At 50.5% G+C, this 27,143-nt stretch overlaps 2 protein-coding genes across 3 annotated transcripts in view; both read left to right on the plus strand.

Annotated features, from left to right (window-relative positions):
- The window catches only part of LOC110467579 (DNA repair protein RAD51 homolog 1), a 346,458-nt gene that overhangs the window by 88,791 nt on the left and 230,524 nt on the right, over positions 1-27,143 (plus strand). The gene's annotated exons all lie outside the window — the stretch shown is intronic.
- On the plus strand, positions 799-26,999 carry NUP160 (nucleoporin 160). 2 transcript variants are annotated; one of them, XM_077784298.2, is made up of 35 exons: positions 799-1,025; positions 1,199-1,409; positions 2,221-2,443; positions 2,528-2,606; positions 3,829-3,943; positions 6,986-7,144; positions 8,014-8,091; positions 8,616-8,713; positions 9,305-9,389; positions 9,626-9,694; positions 10,326-10,409; positions 10,854-11,024; positions 11,109-11,208; positions 12,328-12,508; positions 13,053-13,168; positions 13,275-13,435; positions 14,541-14,674; positions 14,946-15,016; positions 16,474-16,633; positions 17,090-17,159; positions 19,895-19,993; positions 20,238-20,357; positions 21,026-21,121; positions 21,216-21,310; positions 21,932-22,028; positions 22,120-22,225; positions 22,343-22,503; positions 23,038-23,098; positions 24,180-24,290; positions 25,262-25,385; positions 25,592-25,693; positions 25,928-26,069; positions 26,258-26,383; positions 26,458-26,562; positions 26,637-26,999. In XM_077784298.2, the coding sequence occupies exons 1-35, from the start codon at positions 823-825 to the stop codon at positions 26,721-26,723; spliced, it is 4,200 nt and encodes a 1,399-aa protein (XP_077640424.1). In that variant the 5' UTR covers positions 799-822; the 3' UTR covers positions 26,724-26,999. The 2 variants fall into 2 exon arrangements, with proteins under 2 accessions (XP_077640424.1, XP_021411732.1); XM_021556057.4 differs by having other exon boundaries at positions 12,343-12,508.

A 27,143-nucleotide genomic window follows, 5' to 3' on the forward strand; every position in this document is an offset into this window, starting at 1 on the left:
GCCCTGGCTCTACCGTGACACTTGAGCCCCCAAATCCAACTGTGTGCCAGCTCTCCACACCAACATGGGGGGCTTCGACCCCCCTAGAAAAGCTGGGAGCCAGCTGGAGCCCCCAGCCCCTCACGGCACCTGCCACCAGAATGGGCCCATTCTACAGGCAGCGCCTCGTGCGCCAGCACTGGATCCGCTCAAAGGCTGGATTGTTCCGAGCGGAGCGGGAGCCTGGCCAGGCCCAGCGCTGGCGCTGCCACTGTGTGGTATTGCGGGGGGATGTGTGGCATCCATGGGATGGTGGGGTCCCCACTGCCCTCACCAGTATGGGAATATGGGCTCTGCCAGTGGCTGGGTTGGGTGTGCCGGACATGTCCGGGAAGGCGCTGTGGCTGCTTTGCCGGGATGAGGTGTGGGCACAGGTGGGTGTCGGGAGCTGGCAGGGTGGGTGCTGCTGAGGACACATGCCCCCACTAAACCAGACCTCCTCTCCTGTTCCCCAGTGTCCTGCCCCAAATTTCATAGATCCTCCTCAAACCCCTTCCCCAAATCCCCCTTTACCTTCTCGCAAAATCCACTCTCCCTGTAGCCTTCTCCCCAGAGTCCCCTTCCCACATCTCCATGCCAGATTCCCCTCCCCAGACCCTTTCCCCACCGTCCCGCCTCAGCCCTCCCCTCTCCCCCCTTCCTCTCCCTCTTGCCCCCGTCCTCCCGCCCGCCAGGGGGCGCCCCGCCCCTCTTGCCCCCGTCCTCCCGCCCGCCAGGGGGCGCCCGCTCCCTCCCCTTCCCGTCGTGCCCCGCGCGGCCGAGGCGGGAAGGCGGCGGCCCAAGATGGCGGCGGCTCTGGCGGCGCGGAGCTGCCTGGAGCTGAGCGCGGCCGGCCGGGCCCCGCCGCGACCCCCGCAGGAGCTGCTCTTCGTGCCCCCCGGCATCGCCCCGCTCCCCGCCGGGCGCTACGGCGACAGCGCCGGCGGCTTCTGCTACCAGGAGAGCGCGCAGCTCGGGGCCGCCACCAGGAATCGCTGGGTGCGATGGTGAGTGCACGCCCCCGTCCGCCTTGCCTCGCTCAGACCCTCCTCATCCACACCTCTCCCTTCTCACCCTTGTGAGACCCTCCTGTCCCTCAGACCCTCCTCATCCTCGTCTCTGCCTTTCTCTCCCCTCTCGGACCCTCCCCATGCTCAGCTCTGCCCCTCTGTTTCCGCAGGAGCACGTCGGGGGACACGGTGGAGCTGGTGGAGGAGTCCCTGGACGTGAACCTGCTGAACAACGCTGTGCGGCTGCGGATCCAGGGCTGCCCGTTCCTGCCGGGCGGGATCCACCTGTGCGAGGTGCAGAGTCACCTGGTGGTGCTGCTGCTCACGGCGCAGACGGTGCACCGGCTGCTGCTCCCGCACCCCGCCCGCCTCTACCGCAGCGTGAGTGCCGGGAACGCCGCCGGGGCCGGCGCAGGCGACCCCGACTCCACGGGGAGGGCTGGGCAGGGGGTGGGTGACCCAAAATACAGCGGGAACAAGAGGAAAAGTGGAGGTTTGGGGAATTTAGAACTGTCTTGGTGTTCCGCCTGCGTCATGTGGTGACTCTGGAGCTGCAGGCTGGTTTTGTCTGGATTGGAATCTGTATTTCATGGATCCTAGGTAGGGTTTATATCACATTTACCATCTTCCCATGGATGTGGGTTGGAACTGGATGGTTTTTAAGTTTTTCTCTGTCTGAAACCATTGCAGGATTCTGTGATTCTCCCCATTTCTGACTTTTCCATTTGTGCCTGCTTCTTACCAGGATCCTCTCCTCTCTTGGAGAGCTTCTCTCTCTAAGAAAGCTCTGGAGAGCTATCCCAAGGGATGACCCTGTGCTGTGGCAGAGCTGCTCTTCCTGGGATTTGTGACCAGTGGTTTTCTCTGAGCTATGCCAGAGATTTTTTACTGGAAAAATCATTTTGATCAAGGAGACAGTTTCCATTCCATCGATGTCTGATGTTTTTTTTTCCCTGTGCCTTAGATATATGTGCTCAGGATTTGATGTTTTATGGAATCCTCTAGGATCATGGAGTCCAGCACTGCCAAGGCCACCCATGTCCCCAAGCAGCACATCCACACAGGATGTGAACTCCACTACTGGAGCCTGTTCCAGTGCCTGATAATCCCTTCCATGAAGGAATTTTCCCTGATATCTAACCTAAATCTCCCCAGGCACAACTTGAGGCTGTTTTCTCCTGTTTCCCCACAGGAGCTGATAACGGAGAGCCAAGTTCAGTCTGTGTTTACAGATATCAGCAAAATCCACATCAGGGATCCCTCCAATTACTACGTGATTCCCAGCGTGCCGGGGCTGGCTCCCAACTCCGTGGCCTCTGCAGCCTGGCTGAGCAGCGAGGGAGAGGCTCTCTTCGCCCTTCCCTCCGCCTCAGGAGGGATCTTTGTCCTTAAGCTGCCTCCTCCTGATGCTCCTGGTAAGGATTGGGCACTACACCCCCTCTCCCATCTTGGAATTTCATTTAATCTTCACTTTTTGATTTTCCTTTTGTTTTTTGAAGGGAGTGTTTCTGTCGTGGAGTTGAAGCAGAGCTCGGTGGTGCAGCGTTTCCTCACAGGCTGGATGCCAACTGCCATCAGGTGAGTGCCTGGAGAGAGATAAACAGAGCTAATTTTGGCTTTTGGATCCCCTCACCTGGAATTTTTAGCTTGAGTCACACATGCACCTATAAATACTCCACCCGAAAAAATTAACGGGGTCACAGGAGCTATCAGTGTACGGAAGTTGGGGGTGGAATGCTGGATTAGCAGGGTCCTGCTGTTCCATGTGTCTATGAATATGTTTCTCTAGTAATTGGCCTCCAGGGATTTGCCCAGGATGTGGCTCGCAGCCAGCATGGATTAGGGATTACTCTGCCCTGGTGCTGAGGAGCCAGGCGCGTTCCTGACCAGCAGAGGTTATGTGGGGATCACATGGATGCTCCATGGTGGGATGGGCTTGTTAGAGTGGTTTAGAGTGCACAGCTGAATCCTAGAGCCTTTTTCTTGGAAGTGGGAGTGAGTCCCTTGATGCCCTGAGTGACTTTGACCATTGTGGGTGTGTTGCCCAGGGGCTGGCAGGATCCTGGCAGGATCCATCCTGCCACATTGCTCTCCTCAATTTGCTGCTGTTTCAGGTTTACTTATTTACTGTTTATTGTTTACTTTTGGGGCCTGAAGCTGCAATGGTGTCCTTGGTTCTTGGGCTGGAAAAATATGGTTTTGTCTAACTAAACTGTGAAAAGAACTTGCTAACACTTCATATGAAGTTCAGAGTTACATACTATTGCAGTACAGAATCTGGAAAAAAGGAAAGTTAAGGCATTAGGCTGTCAGGATCCTTGCTCATGTCTTCTTGCATCCTTGTCAGGGGCTGGCAGGATCCATGCCAGGGGCTGCTTGGATCCTTTTTTCCCTCTAGATCATTCACCTGTGTTTTGGAAGTACCTGGGGATGGGGAAGTGGGAATGTGCTTCAGTTCCACTAAAGCAAGTGAAGAGCTGGATGTCACTGGTGTGGTGGGATCTTCTGCTCTGGGGATGCTGAAACGTTCCCTTCTCCTAATCTCACCTACCAGTTTATTTGGATTTAAGCACAGTGGTGGAACCCCACTGCCTTGGATCTGTGCACCTGCCATGATTTTAGAATTATGAAATCCTGTAACAGTTTGTGTTGGAAGGGACCTTAAATAAAGCTCATCCAGTCCCACCCCCTACCTAGGGCAGGGACACCTTCCACTAGACCAGTGTCCAGGCTGAGTTTGGATGCTTCCAGGGATGGAGAATTTTCTTTGGAGGTGTTGATGTAACCTCTGGTTTTCCAGAGGTGATGGTGGCCCCTCAGATGTGCCCGTCAGCCTCTCCGTGCACTGCCTGGATCACGATGCCTTCCTCTTCGCCCTCTGCCAGGACCATAAGCTCCGGATGTGGTCCTACAAGGTGAGCAAGCCTGGGTTTGGGGGAGTAAAATGAAGCCCAAGGAATCACACGTTGGCATGGATCTGTCTCCCATTAAATTGTGGCTGTGGCTTCTCCACACTGGGATTTGGGACAATATGTGAGAGCTGTCATGTTGTGTGTTTGTAGCAGCGTCTGTGAAGCAAGGGGTTTCCAGCCCAGCCTCATTCCTGTAGGCACACAGTTTTGTGTGGGAATTGGGAGTGGGGCTGTGGCCGAGCCTCATCCCCAGTGGGCACAGCTGTGAGCAGCACTGACAGCAATGAGCCAGGGAGTGCCCAGGGCACTGAGCAACCACCAAAGGGAACAGAGGGCACACTGGTGCAGTGCATGAGCAATGAGAGGTTATTAAATGTTGTGCTGAAGGACAAGATGAGCAGACACTTGCAGCCTTCTGAGGTGATACGATGTTGCTGTGTATGGGCAGAGACCTGAAGCCTTCTGGTGAGGTGTGGTGATACTCTGGATGGATTGAAGCCTTCTGATACTGTATGGCGATACTCTGTGTATCGTGGCCCTTTCAACTATAGCTGCTGCTGTGGCGTATGTTGTGACATATGGTGACCTTGATGTGACTTTGGATTGGGCTGTAGGGTGAGGTACAGCTGGAGACAGAGCCCAGCCTAGTGTTGAAAGCAGTGGGAGAAGCTGCCTGGTCCAGACCAGGGTGATTTTGACACCTGGGATACAGGTGAGCGACTGGGAACATAACGGGAAGTAACTTATCAAGTGAAGAACAGAGTGTTTTATCTACATGGAAAGCTTTGTGGAAAAGAGAAACCATTAAGACTACTGACAATCCTCTTTGTAGTGTTTTACCATGGGCAAAGTCATAAGATTTTAAGACTGGTGCAAGTATTGCATTTAGTGTTTGGAAAGAAGTTAGGGAAAGAGTATGGGACCTGGACAGAGCTGCCAATGTGCAGAGGACAAGCTGGGAGATGTGGCACACCTCGAACTATTCAAAGTGGAGAGTATTCTTCTTGCAAGAGTATCAACAAGGTGAGACTGTGGAATACAAATGCCCAAATTTCTATATCTTGAAAGGATCTTCAACAATCATCTGTCTAAATGGGCAGTGGACAGGCCCCCAGTTTGCCTGGTATCCTGTGTGGCATCAGAAGAAGGTATGGGCAGAAACAATATTGAGCTGAAATGGGTTGAATAAACCAACCTGTACTCCACGTCGGGTGACTATATGTAAACCAGGATATTTGGAAGACCCAAGTCCCAACTTCAGAGTACAGTGTGTGGAGGGGCCATTGAATTACCCACAGTGCACACTGGGAAGGAGCTGCTCCCTGGATAGGAACACTGGAAAAGAACACTATTCAGTTGCAGTCATCCAGCCAGTCGAGCCCTTACTATCTCTCAGGGGACCCTGCTGTCTTTGAGTGCAAGTGCTGGTACCAGCAGGTTTCCCAGAGGGAGAAATTCAGAGCACAGTGCCTGGATGGAGTGATTCCATAGCCTATGTGTGAATAATTGTCCCTGTTTGAGTAAATGGGAATAGCATGAAGGAGCCCAGCTGTGGAAATGACAGAGCCCTTAACCAAACTGGTGACTTGAGCTCAACTTCTCCCGGTGTTTCCCATTTTTCTGTGCTTTGTTTGTAGCTTAGCCAATGTTCTGTCTTGGAATTTGTTCTTGTTTATATTACTGGATGGTTGTCTTTGCATATTATCCACATTAGAGCTAGTTTTGTAAATGCATTTATATTTTGTAAATACTATTTTTGTTTTTGTATTTACATTTTATGCAGACAGAGGGTTGTATTTGCATTTTATCCACTCTATATTGATCTCACTGTTATTTTATTAACAATTGTAAAAAGATTATAACTTGGAATTACATAGCTGTATAATTATTGATATTGTTAAAGTTGTATAGCTATTGGGGTAATTGTGTAGCTGTTGATTTTGTTGATAAACTGGTGTTTGGCCTTTGGCTTATTCTTGTATATTGCTATTGATGCTGTCAATATTCTAGAAATGTAAGTATAAAGATTTTAGTGATATCTAAGTTTAGAGAGTGAATCAAGGTCAGTACAGGGATGCATTCCAGAGTTGGTGGAACTTACAAAAGAGGTACTTGGATCATGTTTACTATTTCTTCTGCAAGGGCCCTGTAGAGAAATAGTAGACATAGCATTTATTTAAAAGAATAAAAAAGGGGGAATTGTAGGCACACAGTTTGTGGGAATTGGGAGTGGGGCTGGGGCCGAGCCTCATCCCCAGTGGGTACAGCTGTGAAAAGGTGGGCAATGTTGAAGATCATGGAGTGCCCAGGTGTTACTGCCCAATCACCAAAGGGAACAGAGAGCACACTGGTGCAGTGCATGAGCAATGAGAGGTTATTAAAGGTTGGGCTGAAGGACAAGATGAGCAGACACTTGCAGCCTTCTGAGGTCATAGGATGTTGCTGTGTATGGGCAGAGACCTGAAGCCTTCTGGTGAGGTGTGGTGATACTCTGGATGGGTTGAAGCCTTCTGGTGTTGTATGATGTTACTCTGTGTATCATCATACAATGTATGTGTGGTTGTCTCAACTGCAACATACACATTCCTGTGATAAGGGTTGTTTCCAGACCTACTGGAGTGTTTGGGAAGGCAGGCAGGAGTGCTTTGAAGCCCAAGGAGCCATCCCAAATGGATTTTCTCCTGCTTTCAGTGGTAATGAAAGTGTCTTTGTCAATAGGAAGTTAATAAAAGCCTCTTGCTCCAGATATTGAGTGCCAGAGCTAATGGAGCAGCACGGTGCTTTCACGGCTCAGTGGCACTGGAATGTGCTCTGGGAGGGAGGGGAAGCTTTCTCTTACATGCCTGGGCTGTGGCAGCCTGTGGGAAGGGGGTCCAGGTGAGCTGGGAGAAGCTAAGGAGTGGTTCAGGTAAATGTATGGAGCCTAAATTAACATCTGTTGAGGACAGTTCTGGGCAGATATTGTCTGGAAGGGGAAGGAGAGAAGAAGTTTATCAATCCAGAATATTTCCTAAGCTGCTCTCCTGATGCTTTTGTTGATTGCAGGATCAGATGTGCCTGATGGTGGCGGATCTGCTGGAGTTCATGCCGGTCAGCAGGGACCTGCGGCTGGCGGCCGGCACCGGGCACCGCCTGCGCCTGGCCTTCTCCCAGTCCCTGGGTCTGTACCTGGGAGTCTACATGCACGCTCCCAAGCGAGGGCAGGTATGGAGCCAGGGCTCTTCAGGCTGCGGGAAGAGCAGTCATTCCCCTAGGACTTGGGTTTGGAAGGCAAGAAATAGGGAAAAGTTTAATGTGTGACCCTCTGGAGGGATCAGTGGTTTCTAAATAAACATTTGTCCCCTCACAGCATTGGGGGATATATATGCCGGAGCTCTGGGAGTGGAATTCCCTGTGTGACTAAGCTGATCCATGAGGGCTGGTTCACTTGTTTACCTTCTGCTCCTAAAGTGTATATATGCCGTGGGAAAAGGAAAGGTCCAAAAGGAGCTAAAAGCATGGAAATGCTAGTGGTGTGTTTACACCAGGCTGCTGGGAGTGTGTGGATGCTTCTGCAACTTGGGGAGAACTTTTCGTGGAGAATGATATATTTAGCAGGAGGGAAAGGACGGCACAAACCAGGCTCATCTGTTGGAGAGCTTATCCCTTTCTCCAGGGAATTTCCACACAGAACAAGAGTGTGTAACTTGAGTCCTGCTGTCCCACGAGTGCTCTGCTCTGGAAAGAACATGCAGAGCTGGGTCTGTAGCTGAGGAATTGGGGCTTTCACACCTTAGTTCCCTTCTTATCCCACATCTTGTGGTCGCTGGGTGTGGTGGTCTTACAGTTTTTCAAGTTTAGTGTTTGGAAAGACTTGAGAGTCTTTTGGGTCCAGGCAGGGATGAGTGTCCTTAGGGAAAAGGGTGAAGCCAGGATATCTGTGCAGGGGGTTCAGTGGTGTGCTCAGCTCACTCCTCTTGTCCTCTAGGTTCTGTGGCTCCTAACACCAGGCAGGGAGATGACTGGAGTGATGATATTCCATGAGATGTGTTTGTTTAGTCTTTCAGGAAATGATTTATGAGGTGTGTTTGTAGTTTTGTGTCTTCCAGCTGGTGAGCACTGAGAGCAACCGCTACAGCCTTGACCACATCTCCTCCCTGTTCTCCTCGCAGGTGAGAGCTGAGGCCTGGACTTTGGGATTTAAATCAGAGTTACCGGATGGTTGGGTTGGGAGGAAACCCCTTAAAGCTCATCTTGTTGTTCCAACCTCCTGCTGTGGGCAGAGACACCTTCCACTAGACCAGGTTGCTCCAAGGCCTGTCCACCCTGGCCTTGGACGCTTTCAGGAATGGGGCAGCCACAGCTTCTCTGGGCAGCCTCAATACCCTCACAGGGAAAAACTGCTTCCCAATATTCCATCTGAATCTCCTCTTTCTTAGTTTGGACTCATTCCCCCTTGTCCTGTCACTCCAAGCCCTTGTCCAAAACCCCTGTTCATCTTTATTGTAGGCTTCCTTCAGGTACTGGAAGGGGCAATTAGTTCACCCCCCGGCCTTCTCTTTTCTGGGCTCAACAATTCCCAAAGCCTGTTAAATTCCACAGGGGAATGTTTTGCTGTTGTTAAGTTCCCACCTTTCTCTGCTGTACTCTAATTTGGGGGATAAGAAAGGAAATTGGCTCTTTCCCTCTTTCCTAGGAGACTCTGGTTGACTTTGCCTTAACCTCAGCTGAGATTTGGGCGCTCTGGCACAACGAGGAGAATCAAACTATTGTGAAATACATCAACTTTGAGCAGTGAGTTTTGGGCATAGATCACTGGGATAACTGCAGGAAAACCTTTACAGAGCTCCTCAACCTAGAAATTTATACTCAGCCTGCTAGAACATGGAAAATGTAAAAATCCAAGCAGCAAGGTTGCTGAAAGTGGAGTTTGAGTGTGGCAGAGGGAGTGTTGTGCTTCCCCACAGCTCCTTCAAAATAACCAGGTGGTCCCTTCCAGGAAAAAACATGTTTTGGGGAGATGGTGATGGGAAAGGATCATCCCTGAATCTAAAGCTGAGAAGGTGGCTTGTTGCAGAGCCAGGGAGTTGAACAATGGATGAAAAATGCTGTGAGTGTCCAAATTTTAGAAGCAGCCGCCACTGGTCAGTCTGGGAATTGCAAGTGAGCTTTTGGGATGGGGAGAATGTTGATTTAAATGAAGGATTCCAACCTGTTCCATCAGTGTATAGCTAGGAATGCTACAGCTGTTAACCTCTCCTGCCAAAATCTGTCCCTTGTCACACAAGCCTCCTTTTCCACATCCAGAGGGCTGTTTTTGCTGATGAAAGCTACAGGTTTAGTTCAGGTGAATGCCAAGTTGATTCCAGAATTGTTTCCTTCCAGGAATGTTGCCGGCCAGTGGAACCAGGTGTTTGTGCAGCCGCTCCCTGAGGAGGAGGTGACAGTCCGGCAGGATCAGGACCCCAGGGTGAGCACTGTAGAGCAGCACCAAAAATTAATGAGGTCACTCAGGAGAGAAAATAAGCAAAGAATAAACAAAATCAGCTGTGTGCAGGAAGCCGTTTTTGATGGCAAGTTGGAGCAGGGTGTAGACAGAAACACAGATCCAGGGGATGATGTTGGTAATGGGAGGACAGACTAAAAAACAGCAGTTTAAATGTTCTCCTTATCCTTGAGCTTCCTGAACTTACAATCTTTATGCAGGAAATCTACTTGGAATATCTCTTCATGCCGGGTCGGTTCACTAATGCAGCTATCCAGAAGGCTTTGCAGGTAAGTGAAGGAGAATTTGGGATGCTCTCTGTTCATCCTCTTCCTGGCCCTTTAGATGTGAGGCAGCAGGATTGCTTGGAGCTTTTGCCAGGCATGTTTTTATGGGGAGTCCCTGGAGCGAGCTGATGGCTGCTGGGCTGTGCTGCAGCTGCTGTATGCCCACAGCTGGAGACAGAACCTGGAATCCAGATAATTGGTTTCTTTCCCCCTTGGATAGCACAGCAAATTGCTGAGCTTGTTTTTCATTCCTGCTGATGTAGCCAGGAGAATGGGGACTCAGCACCCTGTGGTGCTGTTTGTCAGGATATGTCGTGGAATCATGGAATTATTAAGGTCAGAAAAGCTCTCTGAGATGGTGGAATCTGACGGTTCCCTCCAGCGCTGCCAAGACCACCACTAACCCATGTCCCCAAGTGCCACATCACATGGATTTTAAATCCCTTGAGGTATGGTGGTTGCACACTGCCACACATCCATGTATCCCAAATTTAGCATCCAGACCTTTCTTTTAACACTTCATCCCACAAAGTGCTGGCTGACACTCTTGTCCTGCTTTACCTCAGTGCTGCGTGAACCTTTGGTGAGACTTTTATTTTGCCTTAAAATCCAAGTTTCTTGTGCTGTTTTGCAGATCTTTTCTCAAGGAACTGAGATGCACATGGATCTGACATGGGATGAGTTAAGGAAAGAGGTCACCTTAGCTGTGGAAAATGAGGTGAGTGGACTTTCCTTCCAGGATATTGTGTGGTACGTGGTGTCATGATATTTTAGGTGCCAGGTGACCCTGCACCTTGATTTATCCTTTATTTCTCCAAAGGGAATGATGTAACTTTTTAAAAAGTAGAAGTCTTCATCCTTCCTGCCTGGGGTTTTCTTTCCCTCTTGGGATTTTGGAATCCTGGCTGTTCTTTCTCTGCTCCCTGCATGCATTTTGATCACCCATAACACGGTGCCCAGACCACCACCATGCAGAGCGGTTGCTCATCATTTTGGAAGAGAATCCAAAATAGAGGGATTATCTTCCAAATAATCCAAATAGCAATTGTTAGGAGATCTACCTGAGAGATCTCTATGTTCTTTTTGGGTCTGATTTCCCTTGTTTTATCCTATTTTTTATTTCACTTGGCTGTTCCTGATTCCCTTGTTTTGCCCTCCCCAGTTCCAGGGCAGTGTGACAGAATATGAGTGTTCCCCAGAGGAATTTTGGCAGTTGCAGGTGGAATTCTGGTCCAAGTTCTATGCCTGCTGCCTGCAGTACCAGGAAGCTCTTTCCCGGCCCCTGGCCTTGCACCTGAACCCTTACACCAGCATGGTGTGCCTGCTAAAGAAGGTGAGGCTGGGTGGTGATGAGATTCCCTGAACAAGTTTCTCCAGAGGATTTGGGAAGCTCAAGGACTTTCTCCTCACCTTTCAGGGCTCCATGTCCTTCCTTGTGCCCTGCTCTTTGGTCGATCATCTCTATCTCCTCTCCAACGAGCACCTCCTGACCGAGGATGATGCTGCCATCTTTGAAGGTGAGAATACATGGAGTTTCTTCCCTCCTGTCAGAGATGTGGGAGCTTCCATAGACACCCTTGAAGAGCTCCTGATCCATAGTTGCATGGAGACAGCTTTATTTTGGTTTTGCAGGGGTACTTTTTTTGTGAAATTTGCCATCATGCTCACACCAGCAATTAGAAAATAGTGTCAAGGCTGCCAATAGCATCATGGAATTGTTGGGTTGGGTGAAATTCTTCCCTGTGAGGGTGGGGGTGCCCTGGCACAGGTGCCCAGAGAAGCTGTGGCTGCCCCATCCTTAGAAGTGTCCAGTGACAGGTTGGACAGGGTTTGGAGCAGTCTGGAATAGTGGAAGGTGTCCCTGCCCATGGCAGAGGGTGGGACTGGATGGGCTTTAGGGTCCATTGCAACCCAAACTGTTCCAGGATTTATGAGATGTTTTCACATCAGCTGTGGAGAAGGGGCTGTGCTGTTCCTTGTCTCCAGGAAGTGAATGCCAGAGTATGGAAAACATGTCATTAATATTGTCACCACAGTGCCCTCTGTGTTTTGCTGGCCCTGGAATGCCATTTCACTAAGAAAAAGGCAATGGAAAATGTTACCTAAGCTCCACTTTCATGCTTGAGTGATTTTTATATATTTTTATAAATCAGGATCGTCATCTGTTTGGTTGAGCTTTTTGTGGAGCAGAGGGAAGGAAAGCTGGAGGCCTGGGCTGGATTTGGGAGCCCCAGCAGTTCCTTCCCTGACTGTTTTAAACAGTCACGGTCTCAAAAAATGGGATTTAATTTAAAATCTGACTCATAAAGGATTGCAGAGCCGAGCTGAACCATTTTCTTCAGGATGTATTTGTTTGTACTACTTGTTTTCTTTCAACCTGTGGCTGGAAAAGATCCCTTGGCAAGAATTTAATTTTTTTATTGTTGCATCAGTTTTTATTTTCTGGACAATAAATCCCAGATCTTTCCCTTGTCAGCTCCTGAGCTTTAATTCAGCCTCCTTGTTATTGGGGAAGGTTTGGCACAGGGAACTAACTGGGACCAATCTGCTGTTACTGGCGATAGGAGCTGAACTAACTGGCTTTTGCATGGTCTTCCCACCTTCCCTTGGAAATCTCTTGGAAAATACACAGTTAGATTCTTTCATTGCAGATTTGGAGATGTCTCGTGATGTTGTCTGTCTTGTCCAGTGCCTTCGCCTGATTGGAGAATCAATTTCTATGGAAATGGCATTCATCATGGAAATGGCTTGCTCCCGCCTCCAGCCTCCAGAAAAGGCTGCAGAGCAGATCCTGGAGGACTTGATAGCTAATGACACGTAAGGAGATGTGTTTTCCAGAAGCTTCTCAGAGTGGCTGAGCTGGGATTTTCCAGAGCTGTCTCTGCTTGACATCCAAGGGCATTCGAGTTGTGTGGGCTCTCTGCCCTGTGCTGAAGGAAGCTTTTCCAGGGATGGGGACCATGGTTTGGTGTTGTTAGCAGGGTCTCCCATCCACAACCTAGAGAGCAGAAGAGGCACAAATTCCTGTAAGGTGTAAAAAGAAGTACCTGGAGACAGTAGGGAGAGGTCAGAGCCTTGGTCAGACTCTGTGATCCTGTGTGGTTCCTGTGCTAACCGAAATTGTTTCCTTGTGGAATGCCAACTATCTGGCTGTTATTTCCTGGTAGCCTGAGGGAGTGGAATAAATAGACTGGTCCCTGCAGGCGTTGCAATAAAACTCACAAGCTAGCCAAGGATTCCAGTTATGAATGTCCAGGCTGATCAGATACTGATCCTCACTGGAAGGGAGTGTAAGGGAGCCCTCTTCAGTTGGAACCTCAGGTTGCCGTTCGTGACGATGAGGATATTTTTGATTTTGCAGAGAAAATGTGATGGAGGATATTCACAGCAAACTGCAGGAGATCAGGAACCCCATCCATGCCATTGGATTGCTCATCCGAGAGATGGACTACGAGACAGACGCTGACATGGAAAGAGGTGAAAGCTCTTTGCCAGCTTCTGGGAAACGCTAGGAAGTGTCCTTATCCTGGGAATGCTTCCTGCCTGTGTGGCTCCTGGCTCACCTGGGTGGTTTTCCCCTCAGCTCCTCACCTGGCGCTGCGCATGAGCCTGTCCCAGCTGTTTGGCAGCAGCACCGCGGCGCACGTGGTGTGCGGGGGGGTGGCCAAGATCTGCACCGTCCGCTTCCTCCTCTGCCGGGACCTGCTCATCCTCCAGCAGCTCCTGCTGCGCCTCGGAGATCCCGTGAGTGCAGCTCCTCGGACCTGGGAATCCTGTGGGGTTCTGCTGGTGGTGCAGGGTGGAGCTCTGTCTCTTCCCACAAGGCTGTTGGAATAGCCCGAGGCTTGGGCAGGTCTTGCTCTCCTCCAGCTGCTTTTGTCTTCCTAAGCAAAGCAGCCTAATTCCCTTTATTCCTCGATGAACATCCAGGAAGCAGGAAGTGAAGCTGTATTTGTGGGAGGAGGGCATGGATTCCAGCCTCCTGTGTGACTCAGCACACGTGCAGCTCTTCCAGCTATCCCCTGTCCCTCTCCCAGCAGCGATGGCAGCACCATTCTCTGGCAGTGCACTCCAAGGCTGCAGTTTCAGCCCCTTGGAAGTTGCTCCAGCCAGAGCAAACAGCCCCCACGATGGTAGCTGTGTTTGGAGTGGTGGGATGGACTGGTCTGGGTCTGTCCCATCAGGCCTGAGGCCACGTGAGACATGGTGCTGCTGCTTTGACTGATCACAGCGATGCGGAACAAGTCCCCACACAAGGACTGCCTTGTTTAAACCAATATTATTTGCTTAAAAATAGTCAGGAGTTTCCTGGTTGTAAATAAATCCCTTTTTCCTGGATAAGGTTATTCTGGTAGTATTTAAGGTGCATTGCAAGGTGCCCTCTGGAGCTGGGCTTTCCCAGATTGTGAGTCATGTGACCTGCTGCTTTCCCACCTTGATGTACCTGTGTCCTTCAGAAGCTCAGATTGTTTCATCTCCTGTGACTCGTGCTCTTTGCTGGAGCTTATGGAGACCCTGAGGTGATCTCTGCAGCAAAGCCATGATTTCAGTCAATCCTGGAATGCTTTCAGTTGGAAGGGCTGTGGTGTCTTAAAGACTGTTTAATTCCAAGCCCCTGCCCATGTCAGGGGCATTTGCCACCAGGCTAGGTTTCTCCAAGCACTTTCCAATCTGGCCTTGAACATTTCCAGATGTGGGACAAGAGTCCTGCTGGCTCCCTGGGAGGGATGAGTTCCTGCCAGGCTGTTAAGCACCTTACTGTTTGCAGAAGTGACAAGCTGGGCCCGACACAAACCTCTCTGGTTGCCCTTGTCCTGCCATTGTGCCAAGCTCTGGGCTTTCCTTGCAGATGGTTTTGGGAGGGGGACAGCTCTTCCAGTCCCAGCAGGACTTGCTGCACCGCACCTCTCCCCTGCTGCTGTCCTACTTCCTGATCCGGTGGGCGAGCCAGTGCCTGGCCTCCGACGTCCCTGTGGACACGCTGTAAGTCTCTACCTGACCTGGCTTTGAGTCCTCCTTCATCCACCTGAAATGCCCTTCCTGGTGTGGAAAGCAGGCGGTTGCTGTGGGAGTATCACTCCAGGAGCACTGGGGAGGGTTTTTTTCCCTTCCATGTTCTGAGCTGACTCTGCCTTGTGCTAAATCTGCCCTGTGAGGCCTCGCTGTTCTGCGCTCCGTAGGAGTTGAACAATGAACACAGTTAAAGCGGGAGGCGTTTTGTTGTCTCTTCACTGATGGCTCCTTTCTTCCCTAGGGAATCTAATCTGCAGCATCTCTCTGTGTTGGAGTTAGCAGACACCACGGCCCTGACACCACACAAACTGGGTAAGGTGTCCACGGATCATCAACTCTCCCTTTCTGTTATTTAAGCCTGTCTCTGCCACCTGAGGGAAGTGCTTTATGCAGGGAGCTAATGGACTGTGTGGTTGAATGACCCTGATTTAAGTGGGGATGTTTGTCAGGCTGTCCACAAAAAAAAACCAAACAACAACAAAGGATCTTGGAGTGCTGAACTCTGATTTTACTCTCAGCCTGAGAAGGATGGGAATGCCTCACTGAGCCAAAAATTTGCCATTCTAACCCTGGCAGCATCAGCCAAACTTACCCCTCATGTACTTTATAGTGGCTATAAAGGTCTGACCAGGTCTGTCACAGAATCCTGGAATGGCTTGGGTTGGAAGGACCTTAAAGCTCATCCAGTTCCACCCCCGTCATGGCAGAGACACCTTCCACTAGCTGGAGTTGTTCAGAGCAACCTGCTCCATCCAACCTGTCCTGCTCTCCAGCTTTTACCCTACAGCAACTAAGAGCAGCAGCTCAGAGAAGCAAGAAAATGTAAAAGTACTTGCTCAAAACCTGTTTGAAAATATGGAAATAACTCCCCAAAACATTTCAGCTGATATTTGGTTCATATTTCTAAAGTTTTGCTGCAGAGATGTAACTTTTGGGTTAGTTTTATTGGGAGAATATAAGGCTGCTTAATTAGGGAAATGTGGGCCTTGAAGTGGTTCCAGAGGGAGGAGGTGAACAGGGATGGGAAGGAAACATGCAGGTAAGAGCCTGCTGTGACTAGTCAGCACTTGGAGGCTGAGCTACTTCAGAGGGAGCTGGGGAAATCTGGGACAAACAGGCAGCAGTGCCACGTGTGAGCTGGGAAAGAGCTTCCTCCACTTTCTGACATGGGTGATCCTCAGAACCCGAGCTCTCCCTGATGGAGAGTCTGGGTGCAGGAGGCAGCTGGAAATGTCAGAGAAGTTGAAAGCATCCTTTGTGTCTGCTGGTGTCGTGGGTTATTTCTTGGCTGGCTCTTGAGGAAAGTCCTGTTTGGCCACTGTTCTTTAGGGAGAAATATGTGAAAAATAGGGAAGGAGGTGGCAGCTCGGGGAGAGGCGTTGGGAACAGTCAGTAAGGGGGGATTTTTGGGGTGCTGGAATGAGGAGGGAGGGAATAGAACAGCCAGCTCAGCACTCTTTCAGCCCTGTCATGCTGGGAAGCTGCAGCTGTGCTGGGAATAACAAGTGGAGAGGGAGCAGAGCCCTTTTTTTGTGTGTTTTAATTGAGCTGTGGTTAATAAACACTGCAGGATAGGGCACTTTGATCTCCTGCTGCTCCCTCTGACTTAACCAGACAGCAGGAGAAATCCAAAACCAACAAGTTGGAGTGTGGAACATGCGTTTGGTTTGCCCTGACTTAATCTGTGCTGTTTGGGTTGATGAGCAAAGGACAGGCTGGAAAACCTGGGATCTCTTTTGCAGACTCTCTCCTTTAATTTGTACTTTTAGTATCCGGCCCTCAGACAATCGTGGAGCTCTTCTTTCAGGAAGTGGCCAGAAAACACATCATATCCCGACTCTTCCTGCAACCAAACACCTCTTTGGCTGAGACAAGTTTGAACTGGCCCCACCTTATCACCTCAATAGTGGCTGATTTTCTTCCTCTCCTGTATCCTTGGCTATGAATCCATTGCCACTGACCCTCCGGCCATTCCAAAATCAGTTTTCCACCCCTAAATTTCCACGACACACCTCCTGAAGGAGTGAGGTTGTTTGCATTAATGGGATTTGTGGGTATTTTAAGATTTCACAAATTTCATCCTGTTTAGGTGCACAATAGAGGATTTGAGTTGTTGACTTTAAGCCCCTGAGCTCTCCCTACTTGATTTGGTGGGGTGTGATGCTGGGGGATTTGGAAGGGTAACAGGAGCTGGGGGATTAGATGTACTGGTGATTTTGTTCTAATATGGATAAATCTTATTACAGAATAATGATTTGTATAAAGAGCAGCTTAATCTTCTCTCCTTTCCCCCCGCAAAAGGAGCATGAGAGGCATGTTGGCTTCCAGACTAGTTCTCCAAGCTCTCCAGACTGGATTCTCCTGTGTTCCTTAACCTCTGCTCAGATGGCCCAGCAATCCCAGCTTCCTCTTCCCAGAGTGCCTGATGGGGAGCTGTCAGTACACCCAGCTCCAGGTGAGTGCATCACGCCAGCCCTCTCACAAGTGCTAGGAACTCCCTAAAATATCACCTTTCCAAATCCTGGAGTTCTGCTTTCCCCTAGTCATGAAGTCCTGGAATGGTTTGGGTTGGAAGGGACTTCAGAGCTCATTCAGTTCCATCCCCTGCTATGGACAGGGATACTGTCCACTACCCCAGGTTGCTCCAAGCCTGTTCAAACTGGCCTTGGACATTTCCAGGGATGGGACAGCCACAGCTTCTCTGGAGTAACCTGTACTAGGGTGTCCCACCCTCACAGGGAAGAATTTCTTCCCAATATTCAATGTAAATCTCCCCTGTTTTAGTTTAAAACCACCACCCCTAATCACTGTTCTCTGAGCTGAGACGATGCTACAGAGTGTTTGATGGGGAGTGATTTAAGATTGTGGAATCCCAGAACAGTTTGGGTTGGAAAGGAGCTTAAAGCTCTTCTCATTCCACTCCTCTCCCATGGGGGAATTATCTTCTGCATTTTCTCTTTCATCTGTTTTCAAGAGCATCCAGATACTCAGGTTTATGCTATTCCCTTGCCATGGAGGAGTTTATTCTCCCAGGGCTTTTCTGACTCTGTGATGCCACGCTCCTGAAACATCTTTGCTGAGCCTGTTTAAATAACCCAGCAATCCTAGAGCTTGTTGGCTGCTGGTGTGCCCACAGCCTTTCCTGTACCTCCTCTGTCCATGATTGTGCATGGGACCTAGGTTCAGAAGGATTTCTTCAGCCCAGAAAGGGCTCATCTATTTATTAAATGTCCTTATTAGTAAAAAAAAAAAGTGTGAGAAACACCTGTCATCATTCTATCTCTGGCTGCTCCTGGCATCCCAGTAGCAGAGATGGTGAACTCCTGATTTCCCAGGGGTTTTAGACTGCTGTATTTCAGATCACTGTTCCTCCACCTTTCTCCCTGTGCTCTTGGCAGCGTGAGTTGCTTGTGCTTGAGTTCTGACCTGCACAATTCCTTGTCTGCAGCTCCACGTGATCTGCAGCTTTATCCGTATCTGGGCATTCCTGGAGGCACCAGGGCCAGGCAGGCTGTTAGTGACGACCTGTTTTTCAGCAGAATCTTTTATCCTCCCAGCCCCTCATACCTGGGGCTGAATTGCTTCCTTTTGTGTTGCTGCTGAGAAGAATTGAGAGAAGAATTTCAATTCTTCAGAGCTTTTGAGGCAGGAAATGCCAAGATTGGAGCAGCATCTTCTCCCTCCTGGCATATGTGCAGGCTTTGAATCTCCTCGCATTTCTTTCGCCTCACTGGTGTCTCCTTCAGGCTTTTATCTTTGCAGAGCCCGGCTCCTCCTCCTCCCCACTGCATTCTGTTCCTCTCCCTGATCCCAGTCGGTCACGGAAGCCTGGATTAAGTGCCTTGACCCCAGGGAGATAACAGCAGCTTTGCTGTGAGCATGGTGACCCAAACTGTGGGGGCACAGGAGGCTCCTTACAAGGAGCAGACAGGCAGAGGGGCAATCTGGTGACAGAGCAGAGGCTTGGGACATGGGCCAAACCTCTCCGTGTTGCTCATTGTGTGTGACAAGCTGGAGCAGGATTTATCCCTTGTAGCTGCTAATCCAGGGAGTGAATCCTGGCTCCAGATACATTGCCACGTGGTTTTGAGAGGACTCACAGCCAGGAAAGGTGAGGCAAGAGGTGCTGGTGGTTTGTCCACCTGTAGAAATGACTTGACTTCCAAGTCCTGGTTTCTCCTCCCAATTCCTGCTGAGTCCCATGGCCCTGCTAGCAGGACATGGCTGCTTCTCCAAGGATGACGAGGATGCTGTGCTGGCACAGGCCCAGGTTGGGTCATCTCGCTTTGTCTGTGCCCTCACTGCCATGGGCACTCCCTCCCATATGCTGTAATCCATGTGCTTTCTTGGCTGCTGGCCCTCTCCTGCACAGGTATTCCCCTTCTAGCACCTGCCTTGCCCATTGTAGTGCAGCCTTTGCTCTGCCCTTCATGTTCTGTCCACATTTCTCCTGCAGTTCCCTGCAACAGGATGTAGGAAGAATCCTGTCTGATTTTTGGAGCTGTGTTGGGAGCTGCTTCTGAAGTGCTTCATACAGACACTGGAGCTGTTCAGAGCAGTTTTTTTCCCAGGAGCATGTGGGAGATATCTCCCTCTTACAGGCCTGGAGCAGCTCTGCTCTGGAGAGCTGAGAGACCTGGTAATGTTCAGCCTGAGAAGAGAATGGCTCCAAGGTGTCCTGGGAGCCTCTTCCACTGCCTAAAGAGGCTCCAAGAGAGCTGGAGAGGGGCTTTGGACAGGGACCTAGACTGACAGGATAGGAGAGAATTGCTTCATACTGAGAGGGAGCAGGGCTAGATGGGGTATTGGAAAAAATTCTTCCTTGTAGGAGAGCTGAGGCTGTGGCATAGGCTGCCCAAAGAAGCTGTGGCTGCCTCATCCCTGGAAGAGTCCAAGGCCAGGTTGGACAGGGCTTGGAGCAACCTGGTCTAGTGGAAGGTGTCCCTGCCTTTGACAGGGACATGGGTCTGGATGGGTGTAAGGGGTCCCTTCCAACTCAAATCATTCCAGGATTTCATGATCAGTGCATCCAAGGGACTTTGAGGCTGGAAAGGGCAGCCCTTGAGCTGGAGAAGCAGGATTTGAGCACAGTAGCTAAAGGAGCCACCAAAAACTTGCTGGTCCTGGCTGCCTGCAGATCACAAGTGAGCACTGACCTGAATCCAAATTCCCATTCCTTCTCTCCTGTAGGAATATATCCGACTGCTGCAGCCATGGTGCCACGTGAACATGGGCTCCTGCTGCTTCATGATGGGCAGGTGCTACCTTGTCATGGGTGAAGGGCACAAGGTGAGGCCTTCCCTCATCTCCTTCCTGGGGTCTGGGACCTTTTCCCTTGGGAGGGGGAGGTGTAGAGGAAACATCCTTCCCAAGCTCTGCCTCCATTGGGAATGAATGGGATTGGAGCGGCACATGCGATCTGCTCTTGGGAAGATCTCACAAGCTCAGGACAGTCTGTGTTGTCCCCTCACCTGTACAGCTGGTGGGTCAGTAACCTGAGGGGACAACGAGCTGATTCCAGGTCTGCTTCCAGGCTTTGGATTGCTTCTGCCAAGCTGCCTCTGAGGTGGGAAGAGAGGAGTTCCTGGACAGGCTGATCCAGCCTGAGGAGGGTGAGGTGGTCTCCACGCCACGCCTGCAGTACTACAACAAGGTATGGTCCTGAGCAGGTAAACTGACACCAAGTCCTTCCACACTGGAGAGGGAATTCCTGCTCAATCCTTGGTTTTGTGGGAAGTGATTTGAGCCTCAGGAAACTTAGCTTTTGGAATGTGAAATGCGTACTTTCTTTTCTTTGTTTCGGGGGTAATGACAAGCTGAATATGTGAAATTTAGGTACTTTCCACCTATTGGTTTCCTAATAGCCAAGGACGCTTTGTTATCCAGCAGAAAAAGGCAGCTTGAGATCCAGATGCTGGAAGCAGAAGCCAGACACGTCCAGGCTTGATGTAACATGCTGCCTAAGGCAAAGGTTACTAAGATCTGAGGCAAATTAAAATGAATATGTTTAAATTGAGATATGATCTTTCTTCTGCATAATGCTGTAGTTCAGGCAGGCTTCAAGCCTGGAGCTGGGCTCTTGGTGAGGGATTCCCTGGATTTAAGATCCAGAAACTAATTACTAGTGCGGAAATGCTTCAAAAATCCCCCATGTACAGAGGTGAATCCTCCAGAGAAGCTATGGTCCTGTTGTGCAGGTATTTCATCCAGATCCCTGCAATTTACCCAAATATTCCCCTTTAAGGTCTAATCCCTTAAATATCTTTAGGGGCAGAAACAGCTCCTGAAATAAAAACAACAAAAAACCTTCCTGCCTTCCAGGTCCTTCGCTTGTTGGAGATGCTGGGTTTGCCAGAGCTGGTCATCGAGCTGGCCACCCTGGCCATCATGGAATCAGCAGATGACTGGAGAAGCCAGGTACAGCCACTTCTTTCTCAGCAAGCTGTTTCTTCAGGAACCTCTTCCACAGGGATTTCTTGCTGGGTTTATAGCTGATTTATGGTGTTTTCAGGCTACTTTGAGGACCTGCATCTTCAAACATCATTTGGATTTGGGGCACAACAGTGAAGCCTATGTAGCCTTAACACAAAACCCAGATCCAAGCAGGTAGGTGACAGGCTTATGCCTTTGTTGTGGAGGTCCCATTTTTCCATGAGACTGAAAGGAAAATTACAATTTAGGGGAGGGCATGACTGCTGTGTTAAGTTGATGTGTAGAGGTGGGTTTAAAAATGTAGAGTTCATTTTTGCTGTTCATCTGAAGGACACATGGGATTGGTACCCTTTCAAAAGAGGAAAATGGGAGGAAGAAAAACAGGGAAGAGACTGAAGGATCATGTGTAGTATTCTCTGTTTAAAAGCTGCCGAAGCCTAGTTGACTTTGTTTATTAAAAATATTCAGTTTTGAGTTTTCAGTTTGGAAAGTGAAGTGAGTAGAGAAAGCTTTATCCTAGCAGAGGAAAATGTTGGAATAAGAGGGGAGGAACATGAATGTTTTTTAACTGAGGGAGGGAGGCTGCCCTCCTGAGAGGCCTTTCCAGAGGATCTCTGTTTCCAGTATGGGAGAAACTTGAAGGCTTAAATTGGTTCTAAGCCAGGAAAAAACCTGCAGAGCTCATCCGGAAGCAGGAGCTTCTCACAAAGTGGTTGTTTGTGGCTTAAATCCCGGGTTTGTTCCTGCTCCTGGGTTTATTTCTGTTCCTCCAAAGGGTTGTGCTTCCCTCTGCAGGCAGCTGGACTGCCTACGCCAGCTAGTGGTGGTTCTCTGTGAGCGATCCCAGCTCCAGGACCTGGTGGAATTTCCTTACGTGAACCTGCACAATGAGGTAATCCTGTGCTGGAATCACGGCTTGGGGTGGGCCACAACCCTCCCTTTTAAAGGGATTATGGACTCATTGGAGCCTCTGTGTGCTGCAGGTCGTTGGGATCATCGAGTCCCATGCTCGGGCCGTGGATCTGATGACTCACAACTACTACGAGCTGCTCTACGCCTTCCACGTGTACCGGCACAACTACCGGAAAGGTGAAGCTTGGGATGGCACCTTGTACCTGCCCACCCACCTGGGACACCCTTTCCCTGCCCCTGCCAGGTGTGTGGCCTTTCCAGGCTGTTGGCTGATGCCCTTTTCCCTGTTTCCAGCTGGAACGGTGATGTTTGAGTACGGCATGCGGCTGGGCAGGGAGGTGCGGACACTCCGAGGGCTCCAGAAACAGGGGAATTGTTTCCTGGCTGCCATTAACTGCCTGCGGCTGATCCGCCCAGAATATGCCTGGATAGTGCAGCCAGCCTCTGGAGCTGTGGTAAGAGTGCTGAGCTTCCTGAAAAGGAGCTTCCAGAATCCTTTCTGATGGGAACAGAGACACTGGACTTCTTAATCTGCTGCTTGTGACCAACTGTCTTGCTCTCCTCATTGACCCTATCCATTACCCTTGTGCTATTCCCTCCTTTTTAGGGCAGGGTGGGAAGCAGGATAACTTTTGGGAATGGGCTGGTAGATGGATGTGGGAGTACATCACCTTGTGTTGAAGACAGCAAATATTTTGGGGGGGTGTGAACAGCTGGCATACCAGTCCAGAGGAGAGTTAGTGTGTAACAGGGGTTGTGTTTCAAATCCCAGTCAGGACTCAGGGAGGTGGTGGCTGCAGCCTGGTCACCTGATTCTGATCTTCTTGATAGCTGGGGACAAAGTAACCTGAATTCCCAAGGGACTGCACAGCTTCCCTGGTCCAAAACAAGGCTTGAAATTGAGAACTCTTGTTGGGATTTATCCTATCTGTGATTTACCCTTCAGACACCAGGTGGGTATAAAACCTCTTTCTGTTTTTTTCTGCAAGTATGAGCGCCCGGGAGCGTCCCCGAAGAGGACCCACGATGGGGAGTGCATGGCTGTTCCCAGTAAGTGCCCAGTCCCAGTCCTTGCCATGCCTTTGGAGTTTCCACAGCCCCTCTGCAGCTCCCATGGGAACTGACACATGGTTCAGGGCAGCTCCTGCCTCCACCAGATCAATAATTTGTGGATTTTAAGGTCATTAAGTCTGCCAGTGTCTCCCAGTTGCAAACACGCTGCCACTGTTCCCCAAGGAATACAGCAATTTCCCCAAGGGAGCAGCTATTCCCCAAGGAGCTCCTGTGCAAGCTCCTAACAGCTTGATGCCTTGACAGCACTTTTTTCCCAGTGGAATTAACTCGTAATTTAAAACAAAACCAGCTTTTTGAGGCAATTTCTAGTTTTTCAAGGCTGTTTGTGCTTTTGGAAATCCTGTTGGGAATAAGCTCTGCCTTTGTCTGCCATAGCCCAGGATGTGGGATCAGGTTATCCTCAGTGTTCCAGTAGGAAGATTTAAGGTCAGGTATTTTTAAACCTGCTTTTTCTGAAGATTTTTTTTTTGTGGCATGTACCTGGCAGGCAAAGCAGCAGCTGTTCCCAAATATTATCTAACATCTGGAGGAGGAGGAGCTGGAGGATGGTATCAAGGACATAAGCACAGTCAAGGGAGCAGGGAAGAGTCAGCAAAATCCTGATTGTTCCTTTGGTGCTGTTTGGGGTACAGATCCTCTTAGGATGGCAGAGGGGTGTGGAGATGCTTTTACAAGGGCCCCGGGGAGACCTCAGAGCCTCCTCAGTGCCTAAATGGGCTCCAAGAGAGCTGGAGAGGGGCTTTGGACAAGGGATGGAGTGCCAGGACGAGCGGGAATGGCTTCACACTGACCGAGGGTGGGACTAGATGGAATGTTGGGAAGAAATTCTTCCTTGTGAGGGTGCTAAGGCCCTGGCACAGGTCACCCAGAGAAGCTGTGGCTGCCCATCCCTGGCAATGTCCAAGGTCAGGTTGGACAGGGCTTGGAGCAACCTGGGATAGTGGATGAGTTTTAAGGTCCCTTCCAGCCCAAACCATTCCGTGATTCCATGACATTCCGCACAGAGCCCAAAGAGCCCTTTTTGAAGCACTGAAAACTCGGTATCCATCTGTTCTAGCCACTCACCAGATTGAGATCCTGGAGCTGGAGGATTTGGAGAGGGAGTGTCTGTTGGCGCGGATCCGGCTCACCCTGGTGGAACACGACGTGTCAGCAGCAGCTGTGGCAGGTGAGGGGGGTTCAGCCACTCTGTCCTGTCCCAGGGGCAAACCAGAAGCTGCCAAGGACCAGCAAATTCCCATCCCTACCATGAAATCCAGCCACTGATTTCAGCAGGGTCTGAGACACACATCAGGGGAGCCAATTTTAAGTTTTCTGTCTTTTTTATGGCTTTTCTAATCTCTAGTGGTTTGTAGTGGGGGTGGGATGAGCTTCTGAGTTGTGAGAAAAAAGACATTTTGGAAGTCATGGAAGGATAGAATTATTAAGGTTGGAAAGATCAAGATCATAAAGTCCAGCCTGTTTAATTGATGAGTAATTCATTTTCCTGGACAATCCTGCTTCATGGAACAGTGTTAAAAAGTCATGACAGTTGTTCCTTTCTGGGAAGTGGGAAGGTGTAGCTCTCCCACCTGGAGTGTTTTAGTATCTCTGGTACAAGTTACACAACATGTCCACATCTTTCCCCTCTAAATGTCAGGAGGAGGTGACTTCCCAGCACGGGATTGCAGGGAAAGGATGGAACAGCTGCTTTGAGGGAAGAGTAGTGACGTAGGGAGCCGAGTGCCACAGTTTCTGTGCTGGCAGAATATGTATGCTTGGATGCAAGCCTGTGATGAGGCCGTCCCCTCCCTGACCTCAGTGATCTTGGGGATCTTTTTCCAACCTTAACAATTCATGATTCTCAACAGCAGCAGCATTTGCCTATCATGTATTGTTACCCATGTCCCTCTCCAGCTCCTTCAGGGACAACTCTGTGGGTCACAACTGCTCTGTCCAGTCCCTTCAGGGGTAGCTGTTGGGCTCAAGGGATGTTCTGGAGGCTGGGAAAGCCTCCAGCCATGGATTGAGGAATCCTGCTGCAGGGTGTTGGAAGCTGTTGGCCCCCTCCTGCTGTATCTCTCAATGAGTAACGCTGGGCAAGGCCCTGGTGAGCACTGGGGTGTTATTGAGGCTTTACCTGCTCTTCCTTCCCTTCAGGCAACTCCACACCCGAGGAAACGGTGTCTCTGCTGGTCCGGGCTGGGCTCTTCGACTCAGCCATCACCCTCTGCCAAACCTTCAAGCTGCCCTTGACACCCATCTTTGAGGGCCTGACCTTCAAGTATGTCCAGGTGCCTTCCCACCTCGGGGAACGCAGGGCTGGAGGGATGCAGGGGCTTGGGCGTGGAGCTTGCCCAAGAGCCTTCTTTGCCTGCCAGTCCAGCTGGGTTGTTCCTTGGAAATAGTCCTGCAAGGGGGGGCTTTGATGCTGGTGGGAAGGTCTGGGCTCTGGAGGGACCCACCTTCCCATGGCTTTTGATCGTGCAGGTGCATCAAGCTCCAGCTGGGAGGGGAAGCGGCACAGGCCAAGGCCTGGGACTGGCTGGCAGCCAACCAACTCTCAGCCCTGGTCACCACCAAGGAGTCCAGGTAGGTTTATCTCCATAGTTCAGGAGGAGGAGGATCTGAAGACGGGAGCTCTGTGCAAATCCAGAGGGTCACAGAGGGTCTGGCCATAAAACTCCTAAGGCCAGAACTCTGGGCATGGGATATAGGGAGAGCTGGGCTTCCACCCTGTCCTGACATCACTTGGAGCACACCGTGGACTCACAGATGGGGCAGGAACTGCTGGCATGTGTTCCATGGGGAATTGTTTCTTTGCAGTGCCACAGATGAAGCCTGGAGGCTGCTGTCATCCTACTTGGAGCGTTACCCATCCCAGAACAGCCTGTACCATCGCTGCGTCATCAACAAGCTCCTGGCACACGGGATACCTCTGCCCAACTGGCTCATTAACAGCTACAAGGTGAGAGCAGGGAGACAGCCGTCCCAAAAACCCCAAAATTCCAGGTGTCCCAGAGCTGCCGTATCACCCTCGCTCCAATGGACACCTGCCAGATGCTCTGTGCCCAGTTCCAAGGCTCAGAGCAGGTTCTGTCAGTGTGGTCCCAGTCCTGGTCACATTCCCTGGCTGAGTTTCCCTCTTTCTGGCAGGAAGTGGATGCTGCTGAGCTGCTGCGCCTGTACCTGAGCTACGATCTGCTGGAGGAGGCTGTGGATTTGGTCCTGGAGTACGTGGATGCTGTGCTGGGCAAAGGTCACCAGTATTTTGGGATCGAGGTGAGCTCACCCGCTGTTGGGATGTGGCGGGATATTCCCTGGGGACATGATATGAGGGTTCCTGTCTGTTCCAGGTCCCTCTGTCCCCAGTGTCTCCCACAATGTGGCTTCCCTACACTGCCATTGACCAGCTGCTGCAGGCGCTGCGGGAGAGCAGCGCCAGCGAGAACAGCGTCGTGGTGGGTACCCGAACACCGGGATGGGAGGGGTGGTGGGACAGGGTGGGATCCCTCATGACTCCTGTGTCTCCCAGCTCTATGAGAAGCTGAACGACAGGATGGAGGACTACCAGCAGAAGGTCAGCGTGGCCACCATGGAGCGCCTGTACTGCCAGCCCTAGTCCAGGTGACATCCCCAGGAGCGTCACCATCCCACCCTGCGGTGCTGGTTTTACCCATTGTTTTTCCATAAGGATCCGGTTCGGGGAGGTGGAGTGCCAAAGGGCATGTCCCCTTGCTGTCCCTTTTGTGGGCAGTGGGTGAGCAGCAGAGTTGGGGGTGTGTGGCCATGACACCCCCTTGCTCTCTGCCGCCTCCAGCTATGGAACTGTTGGGAATTTCTTTTATTTATTGGTATGTTTTTGGATCAACTTTAATAAAATGGAAGTGTTATTTGAGGTGTGCATAAGGATGTGATGGGAAAAGTGGGGAGTGTGGTGCTAATCTCCAGGGGTCATCCCTATACCGCCCTTGTCCTAGGGCTGAGATTAGGGCAGGATGGAGCTGTAGGGCCCTGGAGAAGAACGGAGCTTAGATCCCCA

Source organism: Lonchura striata, chromosome 5 (genome assembly GCF_050655825.1).
Source record: "Lonchura striata isolate lonStrDom1 chromosome 5, ASM5065582v1, whole genome shotgun sequence".
NCBI lineage: Eukaryota > Metazoa > Chordata > Aves > Passeriformes > Estrildidae > Lonchura > Lonchura striata.

Coding starts and splice junctions, on each gene's coding strand:
- NUP160 (XM_077784298.2), top strand. CDS start 823: ATGGCGGCGGCTCTGGCGGCGCGGAGCTGCCTGGAGCTGAGCGCGGCC. Junction 17,160..19,894: donor GTCAGTACACCCAGCTCCAG/GTGAGTGCATCA, acceptor TCTCTCCTGTAG/GAATATATCCGACTGCTGCA. Junction 22,226..22,342: donor CCGGCACAACTACCGGAAAG/GTGAAGCTTGGG, acceptor CCCTGTTTCCAG/CTGGAACGGTGATGTTTGAG.